At 39.2% G+C, this 12,774-nt stretch overlaps 1 protein-coding gene across 1 annotated transcript in view; it reads left to right on the forward strand.

Moving 5' to 3' along the window:
- The window catches only part of zranb1b (zinc finger, RAN-binding domain containing 1b), a 17,410-nt gene extending 5,928 nt beyond the window's left edge, over positions 1 to 11,482 (forward strand). The window contains exons 3-10 of the mRNA XM_024296591.2: positions 3,256 to 3,443; positions 4,672 to 4,825; positions 5,339 to 5,410; positions 6,030 to 6,228; positions 8,337 to 8,457; positions 8,781 to 8,910; positions 9,652 to 9,881; positions 9,951 to 11,482. Of these exons, the coding sequence (XP_024152359.1) occupies positions 3,256 to 3,443; positions 4,672 to 4,825; positions 5,339 to 5,410; positions 6,030 to 6,228; positions 8,337 to 8,457; positions 8,781 to 8,910; positions 9,652 to 9,881; positions 9,951 to 10,169 (1,313 nt within the window). The 3' untranslated portion in view covers positions 10,170 to 11,482. The remainder of the gene's footprint in view (positions 1 to 3,255; positions 3,444 to 4,671; positions 4,826 to 5,338; positions 5,411 to 6,029; positions 6,229 to 8,336; positions 8,458 to 8,780; positions 8,911 to 9,651; positions 9,882 to 9,950) is intronic.
- Positions 11,483 to 12,774: the final 1,292 nt, after the last annotated feature.

Below are 12,774 nucleotides of genomic sequence, written 5' to 3' on the forward strand. Positions count from 1 at the left end.
GACTCCCACACACTGAGCCTGTTTGCGTAATATTTATAACATTAAATTGGCAGAAGATGTTACTACAGTTTGATGTTCCACTGGTGTTAATTTATGTTGTTGTTATCAATAAAGTTCCGTTCAAATATAGTGTCACTTTGTCGTTCACACGCTCGGCCCGGTCCAGTCCACGGTGAAATCCTCAGCAGCTGATTGTATGATTTAGAGTACTTGCCTTTTTAAATTGTAAAAATACTTTAAAGATTTTATTTAATATCAAGCTAATTTGCAGATCATCATCTGTCTGCTGTTTTGTTGTTTTGATTCAGGTGTAAACTGCGCATGGAGCTTACAGAATTTGAGCTGAAGCGACCCAAGAAGGCTCATTTTTGTATGTGTCACTGCTAAAGATCCAATCCAATGAAAATGGTGTTTTTACCGTGAGCTTGTGGGATTTTTCTGATGGTGGACAAATTTAAAGAAAATTAAGTTAAAACTGCATTTTTGCTTAATTTGTTGTAAATCAGGAGCAGACAAAAACAATTCTGTTCGAAAGTTGTTACTTTGAAGCTACAATCAGAAGACCACAAGCTCCCTGCTCCGCTCCATTCCGATACATCCACTTGTACGTTTTTGTTTTCCTCGTTCAAGCTGGCATCTGGCTCAAAACTGTACAGCTGGATAGCTTCAATGTTGCACTGGGAATGTCAGGCTGGGGTTGTGAGAGAGACTTCAAGCTCGCAGGAAAGACTGTAAACGCACGGGTGATGGAAAGTGGGGGTGGGGTTGTGCCCTGCCAACAGTGGCAAATTTCTAATCAGAACGTTTTTTTTTTTATTTTTTTTATTTTGGGTTTTAGCTAATGTCATAAATAAAACAACACTGTAATTGCTTTTACGATAGATCAAAAGACGATTGAAGTTGGTGTTTAACAAATACAAGAAAACAAAACTAAAAGGGTTATTTGCAGAGGTGGAAATCTTGAGACATTTCGATTAAGATTTAAGACGCAACAATTCAGTTATGAAAAAATTATCAAGGCATCCCAGATCTGCATTTTTTTTTAACAAATGTTTCTCTTAACTACAACACTTGACCAATATTACTTACTTTTTCTCCACCAAAGTACATTTTTAAGTAAAGACAAGATCAGTTCTTGATTAACATAAAAATTCCAACATGAAAATATTTTGTTCAAAAGGGAAACTTTTCCCTGAACTAAACGACCTTAAATAAGACAATGTTACGTTTCATTATTAGACCAGCTCTAATGAAACACTGGTTGGTCAGCCATGTTTGTGTACAAACACAAAGTGAAAATTGCTTTTTTCAATTATAGATTTTTTTAAATTCAAGAAATGTTTCAGAATTTTTTATGTTACATAATCGATGCATCTAAAAATCCACCACTACATATATAATGTTTTGCAATGGACACAGTAAATAAACTGTAAATAAATAAATAAACTCCCTAATGGTTTTGAAACTCCATCATTGCTCTTAAAAGAAGCATACTTTTAATTTGTTTATTTCATCTTATAATCAACTTGTGAGGACGTTTCAGAAGATTTATGGATCCTTATTTTAACTGTTGACATAATAAAGATAAGTTTTATAGCTAGCCAAAATAAATATTTTTTTTTAAATTGTAAATATAACAGCTTAAATATTCATATGGTTTGAAATAACTGGCAGCTTGATCATCTGCCTGAAATGGTGAAAGCCCTCACATTTAAGAGACATGTTTCAATGTGATTTGTTTGTTCTTCTAAAGCTGATTTATTTAAGATAGGAAAGCAGCAGAGAATGTTTAGACTATTAAAGCACCTATTAACATTGTTTCTTTGCCATGGTCCCTTTGAGGTATTCGTACTTTGATCTTGCCAGCCTTTTAGGAGGAAATCAGTGTTTAGAGTTGATAACAGCAGGATGTCCAGCATAAGCTCAGGCTAGCTAAGATTTTAATTCACAAAGTCTCCACAAATCGACTAAAGTGGGAACAAAGTTTTTTCATTCAGCTCCCTTAAATGGATGTTCATTTTTTAAAACCTATTGAAAAGGAGGAAACTGATGATTTAGTCTGTTTCCTCGTCGGTTTGTTTTCATGCATCTTTGGGATTGTGACTGCAACACTAACTGTGATTCTGAGGGCACACCCACACCAGCCAAGCATTTTGTTTTAAAGAGCTCGCCGTCTCCCACCCTCACACTGCTGGCGTGTAGTTTCTCTCCTCGCCTCTCAGTACCAGCCAGCTCCACATGGCACAGCCAGTCCTTCCACCCACTCCATGTCTCTCCAGCTCCCTCGCGCATGGATCATGCAGCTGAGCATTGTGTGCGGTCCTTTGACGTGAGAACAAAAGATCAACTGTGTTTGATGCTGTCAGATGCATGAGGGGACGAGTATTTACTGGCTGTGCTCGAAACGAGGAGTATTTTTGTTTGCTGGGAGTCATTTCAGCCTTGATGTTTTAGAGATTTCCCAGTAATTCTGATGGAGCTTTTAAGTCTCGTATCTCACTTTTGATTGATTGAAATGTACATTTTTGGCTGAGCTGTTTACACAATAACCCATTCCCATTTAAAGCAGTTTTTAATCACAGTGTGCTGCTGCTTGGAGTCAGGAGGGATCAACTCCAAAGTTCTCACACACACATCACCGTTTTTTTTCTTTTTTTTTAACAGAAAACCTCTAAATGATTCAGTTCTGGTGAAAGTTGTAGAACATTACCTGTTTTTAACCGTTAATGCTATTTATTATCCTACTACTTTAGTCAAATAGGATTTTTTTAGGTAGGATACATGTGTGCTAAAGTTGACACAGATTGTTTGTGCCTTGCTGTAATATTTGTGCTATAGTTAGAACAGAAAAAAAGAGCAAACACATGCATCTTCTTCACCTACCACACCTTTTTTTTTTCCCCTTTATGCTCAGATTTAAGGGGGAGAGCAGCTGATAGATTAGTGTACGGCCCATTGTTTCTTCTGCTCAACTTCAAAGTTAGATAAATCTCAAACGTTGCAGCTGCCGCCGAGATAAAGCACATTCTGATCTCTAGCTTGTCATAGTTTAGGAGAGCACATTGTCCCCAGCAAAAGGTTTTTTCTTTAGTTTCTTCTGTTCATTCTGTTCGGTCACGATAACTCTTTCCTGCACGAAGTGCAGCTAGCAAAAATACATCTATGAGTCTGGTTTTAAAAACAGCTACAGTCTAAGCTAAAAGTTGTTTTTATGTGGCTCATGAAAGAATCTGACTCTCCCATCTCCGTCCAAAGGTGTGGTAGAAGGAGACCTGGGAGCCGTCGAAGCTTACAAGTCATCTGGAGGTGACATAGCGAGGCAGCTGACGTCCGATGAGGTGCGACTGTTAAATCGTCCCTCAGCGTTTGATGACGGCTTCACTTTGGTTCACTTAGCAATCCGCTTCCAAAGACAGGACATGCTGGCGGTGTTGCTCACAGAGGTCAGTGTCCAAAAATAAAAGGTGCCACTTCGATCTCCTACAGTTATTATAATTCCTCATTAAGCTCCTTGGCTTTCCGTTGGCATGTAAATGTTTTTGTTTTCAGTAATTAGTTCCAGAAATAGAAATGATTCAGTTGCAGCTGATGCATTTTTTGTGAAGCATCAGTTGGTTGAGAATAGTGCAGCCACAAATGATTATTTTAATAGTCGGCTAATCACTGATTATTTTATCCGATTAGTCGACTAATCGGGTCATGAGCAAAATGGATGTAAAGCACACATCTTAACCATCATTAGCTTTAAACTAAAAACTAGATACATAGCATTACCTGCGCTAATGCTAGTGTGAATGCTGTAAGCTGAATTTGGCCGCTTAAAGATGCTAGTGCTGATAGATGAAGAAGCTGAAGTTGATGGCTTAAAACCCTGAAGCTGATATATTGGACAAAAGCCAAATTGGCGATAAAAAAAGCCCAAGTTAGCCAAAAAAGCTAGCATGCAGCTGAAATATTTGCTAATTTCCAAAATGGCCTAAAAAGAACAAAAAAACAAAAGTTAGCCAAAATAGCTAGCATGCAGCTGAATTATTGGTTAAATTCCAAATTAGCCTGAAAAAAAAATTCGAAATTAGCCAAAACAGCTAGCATGCAGCTGAAATATTAGCTAAACTCCAAATTAGCCTAAAAAACCAAAAATCCCAAGTTAGCCAAAATAGCTAGCATGTAGCTGAGACATTAGCTAAACTCCAAATTAGCCTGAAAAAAACCAAAAAAATCAGAAATTAGCCAAAGTAGCTAGCATGCAGCTGAAATATTTCCTCATCTCCCAAATAGCCTAAAAAGGAAAAAACAAAACAAAAAAAACAAGTTAGCCAAAATAGCTAGCATGCAGCTGAAATATTTCCTCATCTCCCAAATAGCCTAATAAGGAAAAAACAAAACAAAAAAAGCAAGTTAGCCAAAATAGCTAGCATGTAGCTGAAATATTTGCCAAACCCCTAATTATATCTCTATTAACGACTTATTGACTATTAAATTAGCCATCGACTATTTTAATAGTCGATTAGTCTATTCATCGCGGCAGCTCTTGTTGAGAATTTAAGTCTTGTTTTGTAAAGCTCTTTACTTAGTTCTGTTGTTCTAAAACCTTTTCCTTTTTTTCTCATTTCTCTTTTGGTTTGGTGACGTCACATTTTGCTTTCCCTTTTTCCATCATCCTCTTCGCAGGTGTCCCAGCAGGCGGCCAAATGCATCCCAGCCATGGTGTGTCCCGAGCTGACCGAGCAAATCCGCCGTGAGGTGGCGGCCTCTCTTCACCAGCGCAAAGGAGACTTCACTTGCTATTTCCTCACGGACCTGGTCACCTTCACCCTGCCCGCCGGTCAGCACCACGCCGTTTCATCAGTACAAACTGCGTTATGTCAGCCTGCCTTCACAAAGGGAGCTTTTAGCAACCTATAGCTAAAGGAAGGCTTCCCCCTTTAACTTGTGTGTTATTGTTTACTTTTGTTGTGTGGATAATTTGCATTGTTTCTTTATGCTGAATATACCAGCCGGCCAACCAGGCGTTTTTAACATTGTGTGACACAGTTGTTGTTGTTTTTCCAGCTACAATGTTTTTATGTTCGATGTTGAGCAGCAGAGCTGGCCCTGCTTTCCTGCCACAATAGAAACTCATTTTGGCCAGCTCCACAAAGTCAATGCGGTCATTATTTAGGCTCAAGAATAAGCTACTGTGTTAGTGAGAACTCACTGAAAGCTCTGACTGTTGGAGAAACAGGGAAATACGCAGAGGCTGAAAGGCTCTTTTGACTCTTAAGGTGTTGCAGAAATATGACATTTTAAAATATTTTTCAGATTAATTTTTATTCTTTTCTTTCAATTCTGTTCTCAGATATTGAAGATCTGCCTCCAGCAGTTCAGGAAAAGCTGTTTGATGAGGTGCTGGACAGGGACGTCCAAAAAGGTGAAATCCTTTATTATTATTATTATGAAATCAGCTAGTGATGAAATGTTGTCTAATCATTTCTAATTACATTTACATAAAAAACATGTTGAATACTTGTATTATAAGCAAACAGAAAACCCATTTTCTTTATAAAAATCCACTAAATCACTATTAATTCAAGGATTTGATTAATCACAATTGGTTTTCTAAGTAAATATTTATCTTTTATTTATTAGCTCAACCCTGTTGGATATGTGAACAGTAAAAAATTGGATTTTTGGAAAGGGTTTCAATTTATTTATTTTAATCGTATTAATAAAAAAATTAATAGTCAATCTAAACAAAGAGTTTAAAAAGAAGATGGAAGCTTATTTAAGCCTACTACCTTTATCATGATTCAACTTTGACGAAAAAATACAGAACGACAGCAAAAATGTAAATAAAAATCATAAATACTTAAAACTATTTTACCAGAATTACACCTTAAAATCGACTGTAACATTCTTTTGTTTTCCTTCTCTACGACACATTTCCGCTCCTGTTCTATTATTCACATCTGCTAATTATAAACTTGACGGCACACTTTCAGACGTTTAGCAGAAATCCAGAACTCAGCTTGTCCCGTTTCCTCGTTCAGAGCTTGAAGAAGAGTCTCCCATCATCAACTGGTCCCTGGAGCTCGGAACGAGGTTGGACAGTCGGCTGTACGCTCTCTGGAACCGCACAGCGGGGGACTGCCTCCTCGACTCGGTGCTGCAGGCGACGTGGGGCATCTACGACAAGGACTCGGTGCTGCGAAAGACCCTCCATGACAGTTTACACGACTGCTCCCACTGGTGAGACGGTTTGAACATGCAGCCTTTGACGTGTTGAATTCAGAAACCAAACGTTTAGACGAATCAATGACAAAAATGGTAAAAAGGAGACTGTTTATACTGTCTTAGGTTTTATTTTAAGTCAAACAAAGTGTATATGTTCAACAAAGCTCAACCATATTTGTTTTCTACTGTAAAATTGTTCCCTTTTAATTCAGATTATGCAACTTTAACTCCAACTTACTTTTGAATAAGGACCAAAAGTAAGAGCCACAAAGTTCCCCAAAAAATCACTTTATTTCTGTTTTTGCCCCATTCATTTTTTTCCATGTAGTTTTTAAACATTTAAATAATTGAACTATAATCATATTATAATTTCATACAGCTGGACATACAAGTTCCTTTCAAAATAAAATACACCCTGTGTTGAATAAGATCCTCCTGCAAACTACTGGAGCTAAAAACATCAGAAAGTCAAATCAAACATGGTGAATATGATACACTTTTTTCTCCTTGTACTATAAATATGAAAACATTGTAGAATCCAGTTTTCAGTTTTACTTTAACTGCAAAAAAATCTAAACGTTTATTAGTAAAACAATCTAACTAAAGCTACAAAACCTGAACGATGGAGGATAAAGGAGCCACATTTGGCTCTTTTACCTCAGGTTCTCTTTGTAGTTTTTTAAGACATATTTTATGCACAGCGATTGTAGTTCATTAAATATACAATTCTGGGTTGTGGGCGGGACTATTGACACAGAGTAACCCGCCCCCTCTCCCCATCGCTCTGAGCTCTGTTTGCACGCTGACCCCCAAGCTTCTAGCCTCAAGATAAAATGAGCGGCGCTAAAATATTAACGAGTAATATTAAATCAATCCAGTTTGAGCCAGAATTGCAATTCGCTACAACACACAGGGGAGAGGAGACTTGGACACGCCCATTTCAGTAGCTGCGTCTTTAGTCTGAGCTTTATTAAGCATCCAGTTTTCTGATCAACACGATTTTAATTAACAAATACGCAGTTTTAACTGTAAATTCTTTTGTAGAGGTCCTCTACTGTGAGATAAATGACATGTTAAAATAATAAAAAAGAACGTTTTCATTCCACCCAGTCATTCTTTGATCGATTGTAAAAATATTTCCACTGGCCATAGTTTCTGCAGAGTGGCAGAAGTTCATTAGAGATTCACCCCTGAGCTGTGGGCGGGACCATTGGCACGGAGAAACCCCGCCCCCGTCCCCTCCCTGCTGCTGAGAGCTCAGAGACTCTAGCATCCCGTATATCTTATTTTCAAATACGCTCTTTGTCCAACTGCTGTTGTTTTGACTGAATCACATCGATTTGAACAAAGAAATACTCAGAAATTCACATTTTGACCTTTAAATATCATCAGAAAAATGCAAAAAGAACGAGTTAAAAACTATTTTTCTCTAAGTGGGTTTTTTTAAGCCAATCTCAAATTGCAAACATGTTTTCTAGCAATTAAGTGATTACTTAAATCATAACAATTTAACTGAAAATGAAGGGCAGCTGTTTTTAGCTCCCAGTTCAGTGCTGCAGTTTAGGAGATAAAATAAAAAAATAGTTTTAAAAAAATGCACGTTTGTTCTAACCTTTTGTTGCATTAAAAATACTTTTTTAAGTTTGGATCTTCTGCAGAAACAAACTCTGACCCAGAATGGTGACCGTGTTAAACCAAAGCAAACATATTTAAGGCAATAAGATAGGATTTTGACCATTTCACTGTGATTTAGAATCACTCTAGTTCCTTTGTTCTGCAATCAAGCGTAAGCACATGTGTCTTATTTTGAAAGGGCAGAGCAGGAGGTGCTCTCCCAGTGTCTGTCTGTGCAGTTGAGGGTTTAGATTTCCACATGCTGGAACACAACGGACTCCACCAACCTTCAAATTCAAACCAGCTTTTCTAATGCTGCTGCTTTTCACTTCATTCTGTCTCCACAACAAAGACGCACAAATAAAAACCACTTCTCTGATTAGGATTTGGATAGAAATGATCCGTCCTGTGGGATTCGTGTGAACAGAAAATGACTGTTTAGATGTACGGAGCCCAACCTTAACCACAACAGAGGAGGAGAAAATGGCTGACTGGTTGTGTGTCTGCAGGTTCTACACTCGCTGGAAGGAGTGGGAGTCCTGGTACTCCCAGAGCTTCGGCTTGCACTTCTCCCTCCGAGAGGAGCAGTGGCAGAAAGACTGGGCGTTCATCCTGTCCCTCGCCAGCCAGGTACATGTGGATGACGGCGTCGTGAAACGCATGAGCTCCTTGCAGAAAATCTGCTACGCTAACGATGCATCCATTATGTAAGAGGGCAATTTGCTGAAAGTGCATCCTGTCTGTCATCAGGATCCCACTAAGCATTCGGCTTGTTATTATTTTTGGGGCGTGGCGGCGCGGCGATCTGGTGTTTTTCATGCCTTTGCAGTTACATAATGCTGGTTGAACTTGGCATCTGTCAGGAATCTTTGTATTTTCCAAAGCTGTGGTCTCTCTCAGTCTGTTATTACAGTTTTATCCGACTGTATTGTGTTTTTTCTTTTATTCTGCAGCCCGGGTCCAGCTTGGAGCAGACCCACATTTTTGTCCTTGCACACATACTTCGAAGGCCTATAATCGTCTACGGAGTGAAGTATTATAAAAGTTTCCGTGGAGAAACACTGGGGTACACTCGCTTTCAAGGTGAGCGGCACGTTGGGATCAAAACTCGACTGTTTTATGTGTGAGATCGTTGTGGAGAGGCTGTGAAACGGGAAGCAGCTGTGGAGAACGGGGGTCCACCTCCAGCAGGAAACAACAGAAGCGTCTGGAGTTCATTTGAGTGATGAGTGATGCTGAGCAGGACACTCTGAGGGCCTTAAAGACGGAGGGAACCACAGTTTAAGTTAAAGGAGTGAAAGGAGTGAAAGGAGGAGGAGGAGGAGGGCGTTTCCTTTAAAGACCCACTCCGATCAAAATCATGTTTTTAAGGGGTTTTTCAGACATTTGGTTCTCTTAGAGTTTGTTTCCCTGATGATTCTGAACACATTTTCAGTTGGAATACACCAGAACCCGGTCTTGGACTCCAGTCTATACTCTGTTCTAGTGGAATTTTTCTGATGATGAAGGAAAATACAGTACAGTACTGACCAAAGGTTGAATATAAATTTGACTATTTGTTTGTCACTTTTGCCATTCTCGTTATGAGCTTCAACCAAATGGTTTTCCACCCCAGAACATCTCAATGAGGTTCAGAACCAGCCCAGCGCTCCATCCTTATTGTTCAAATAGCCCTTCAGGGAGAATCCACCATGTAAATGGTCATTAAAATAAAGATCCATTGAATGAGGTGGTGAGAAACTATGTAAAATGTCATTGATTGGGACTTTAAAGAGTGTTTATAATGTTATTGTCTTAAGATTGTCCCGCCATCGTCCTCTGCAGGCGTGTACCTTCCTCTTCTGTGGGAGCAGAGTTTCTGCTGGAAGAGCCCCATCGCTCTGGGCTACACCCGGGGTCACTTTTCAGCGCTGGTTGCTATGGAGAACGACGGCTTTGACAATCGCGGCGCGGGCGCCAACCTCAACACGGACGATGACATCACCGTCACATTCCTGCCGCTTGTCGACAGCGAGAGGAAGCTGCTTCACATCCACTTCCTCACCGCGCAGGAAGTAAGACCCCGAATTTGTAAACTCGTTAAAAGGGGGCGGAGTTTGACGGTCTCCTCCTCCTCTTTTCAGATGGGTAACGAGGAGCAGCAGGAGAAGCTCCTGCGGGAGTGGCTGGACTGCTGCGTGACGGAGGGCGGAGTCCTAGTGGCCCTTCAGAAGAGCTCCCGCCGCCGCAACCACCCGCTGGTCACGCAGATGGTGGAGAAGTGGCTGGACGGCTACCGGCAGATCCGCCCCTGCGCCTCTCTGTCCGACGGCGAGGAGGAGGAAGACGACGACGACGAGTGAAGCAGCTTAAAGGATGGAAGGAGGAACACGCCTCCATCTCACTGAGATTTTTCTTTTTCTGACACGGACAAACTGTGAACACCTCCAGCAGGGAACAGAACCACAAACTCCTTTCTCCTTTACATCAGCACTACGTCAAACATCCTGAAGAGAAATACGGTTTACGAATGCAAGCGAACCCGATTCATCCGGACGGGAAGATCATCACAAACGCATGTGGTTCTGAAAGAGTTTAAGAATATACCAGCATTGATTCAAATCAACACTTCTTTATATACCTGCTCAGTGGGACACTGACTAAAGCACACCTCCAAATCATCTCTTTGGAGGTTTTTTGTTGTTCTTTTTGTTTGAACAGGCAGGGACGAAGCCAATAAACACCTTCGGAAAACCAGATTGTGTAATAATATACAACTGTATTCCTAACTACCGAGCACTGCACATTTATTACAACATTTCTATATAACTGCATACATTTAGAACGTATATTAAGCTCTATAAAAGGGAGATTTTTGCCCTTCACAAGTCAAAGCTACATTCATTAATGTTTATTTAGCACACTAACATTCATTTTTTTTTTTTTGTTTTGGTTACTTATTGGGGTTGATTGAGAAGTGTGTGTGTGTGAATTTATTCTATATATTTATTGTTTGGAAACCGATTTGAGCTAATTCTAGTGTTCTGTACATTTTTCTTCTTTGTGGTTTTGTTATTAATTCTCTCAAATCTGGACACATTGCACAGAAGCGACTCATGCTTTGAGGATTGAACCAATCATGATTATCTTTGGGACGTTTGCCTATATTGTTGCATGGGATTTAGTACCTCATCTGGATGCCTAAAATCTGGTGCTTTTATTTTGGCGGGACGAGGACAAAATGCAGTTTTTGACACAATAATCGTCGTCAGAGGTGATTATTTGGGATCACCGTCTTGTTTTTGTCTTCATTCTCCATCACGCTGCATGTTACTTCACATCCTCTGTAAAGATTTGTCGTCAACCATGTTCTTGAATGAGAGATTTCAACATAAAACCAAAGCTGACAAAAGAAAAAAAAGGTTGTTCACCTTTTATTTAATTTTTCCTTTTTTACTGTTTTGCTGTGAGCGTTTGCATTTTTTCGTTTTCCTCGTCGTTGCATCCTGTAATGTATTGTTTGGTGTTTCCTTCACGTTTGAGGCCTCACCTATACGTCGCTTTGTATTTATGCAATAGTTGAAGTTGTGACCATGAAGGTTTGTGGATTTAATCCTGAGTTTGCGAATCTTACTGTGATGCAAAGAGCAGACAGAAATAAAAAAAATATACGCTACTTTTTCTTTCTTTCCTCATGTCTGAAATCACTTTTTTTGAAGCATGTGTCCTCGTTTCAGTTCTGATTTCCTTGTTTGCAGCTCCCTCTAGTGGAAAGAACTTGTAACAGTAGAAAAATGTAAATTTAGGGGTCATTCGTCCTCGGATCTGCTGTTAATAAATTGTTTTGTGTTTTTGCAGGCAAAGACTACAAAGGTGTCAGTCTCATTTTATACAAGTTACAATAAAAATTCCAAAATCTGTTTAATAAAAATACATATTTTTGTCCTTCGACACTAAAAAGGGAATAATAAAAATGTAAATGTAGTCAAAACAATCCTTGATTTGATAAGAACATTTTTGGGAGCTCTTATTTTGAAGGCTGTCTTCAATAAAGCTCCACAACAGAACTACTCAAGTCTTTGTCTGGAAAAATAAACTGCATCCACTGCTGTCTAATATAAACCTTTTCAGGAAGTAAGATCAGTCTCTGTTGTCTGTCAAATCCAAAAAGCTAAGCAGGAACACTTATGAATTTCCCCAGATTGGACAACCAGCCCTGTTGTGTCGCCGCACTGCCCTCTTGTGGACGGTTTTGTCTATGACAATCCCAAAATTCGATTGAAAAAGTAACAAAAATAAATAAATAAATTAGAAATTTGCAAAAAGAAACGAAACAAAAACAAAATGTGAATCAAATTCTTATATTTACAGTGGACCAACCAAGAAATATTGAGCCAATTTGACCAAAATAAACAAGAACATTTTAATTAAACATTTATCACACCTCTACTCAAAAAAGGGGAATTATTTGGGTTTTGATTTCTGTCTTTAGAGATCCTGATTTAAAAGCTAAGATTCTCCCAGATCTGAAGGCTGATCTTCCTGTTAAAGCAGAAAATCTGTTTCTTAAGAGAGAAATACGAGACTTTGGTTTTGCTGCCAAAATCCAGGATATGAAGGAGGATTCATCCCACATTCTCAACTGTGTCAAACCAAAGCTTAAGTTGTGTCTTCAAAGCTTAGCAGCAGATTTTCTTTGATTCTCGGTTTGCTCCTTTAACCTCATGTTAAGGGGGGTTAACTTCCTCTTCCTCACGTCATTCGGAGCAAGTGGATGTAAAACAAGGAACGGCTTCTCATGTCTCCAAGTTTTGTGCACGTGATGCGTTTAAATGCTGCTAGGTCATCAGAGTTTTCTTTTCAGCCCCTTTGAACTTGAATAATATTTGGTGAAAACGTGACTTTATCCCCACGTTTTTAAACAGATATACTCCGATAATTAATATAAAAAGTCTACAAATTAGTCTT

The sequence above is a fragment of the Oryzias melastigma genome, linkage group LG15 (genome assembly GCF_002922805.2).
Source record: "Oryzias melastigma strain HK-1 linkage group LG15, ASM292280v2, whole genome shotgun sequence".
NCBI lineage: Eukaryota > Metazoa > Chordata > Actinopteri > Beloniformes > Adrianichthyidae > Oryzias > Oryzias melastigma.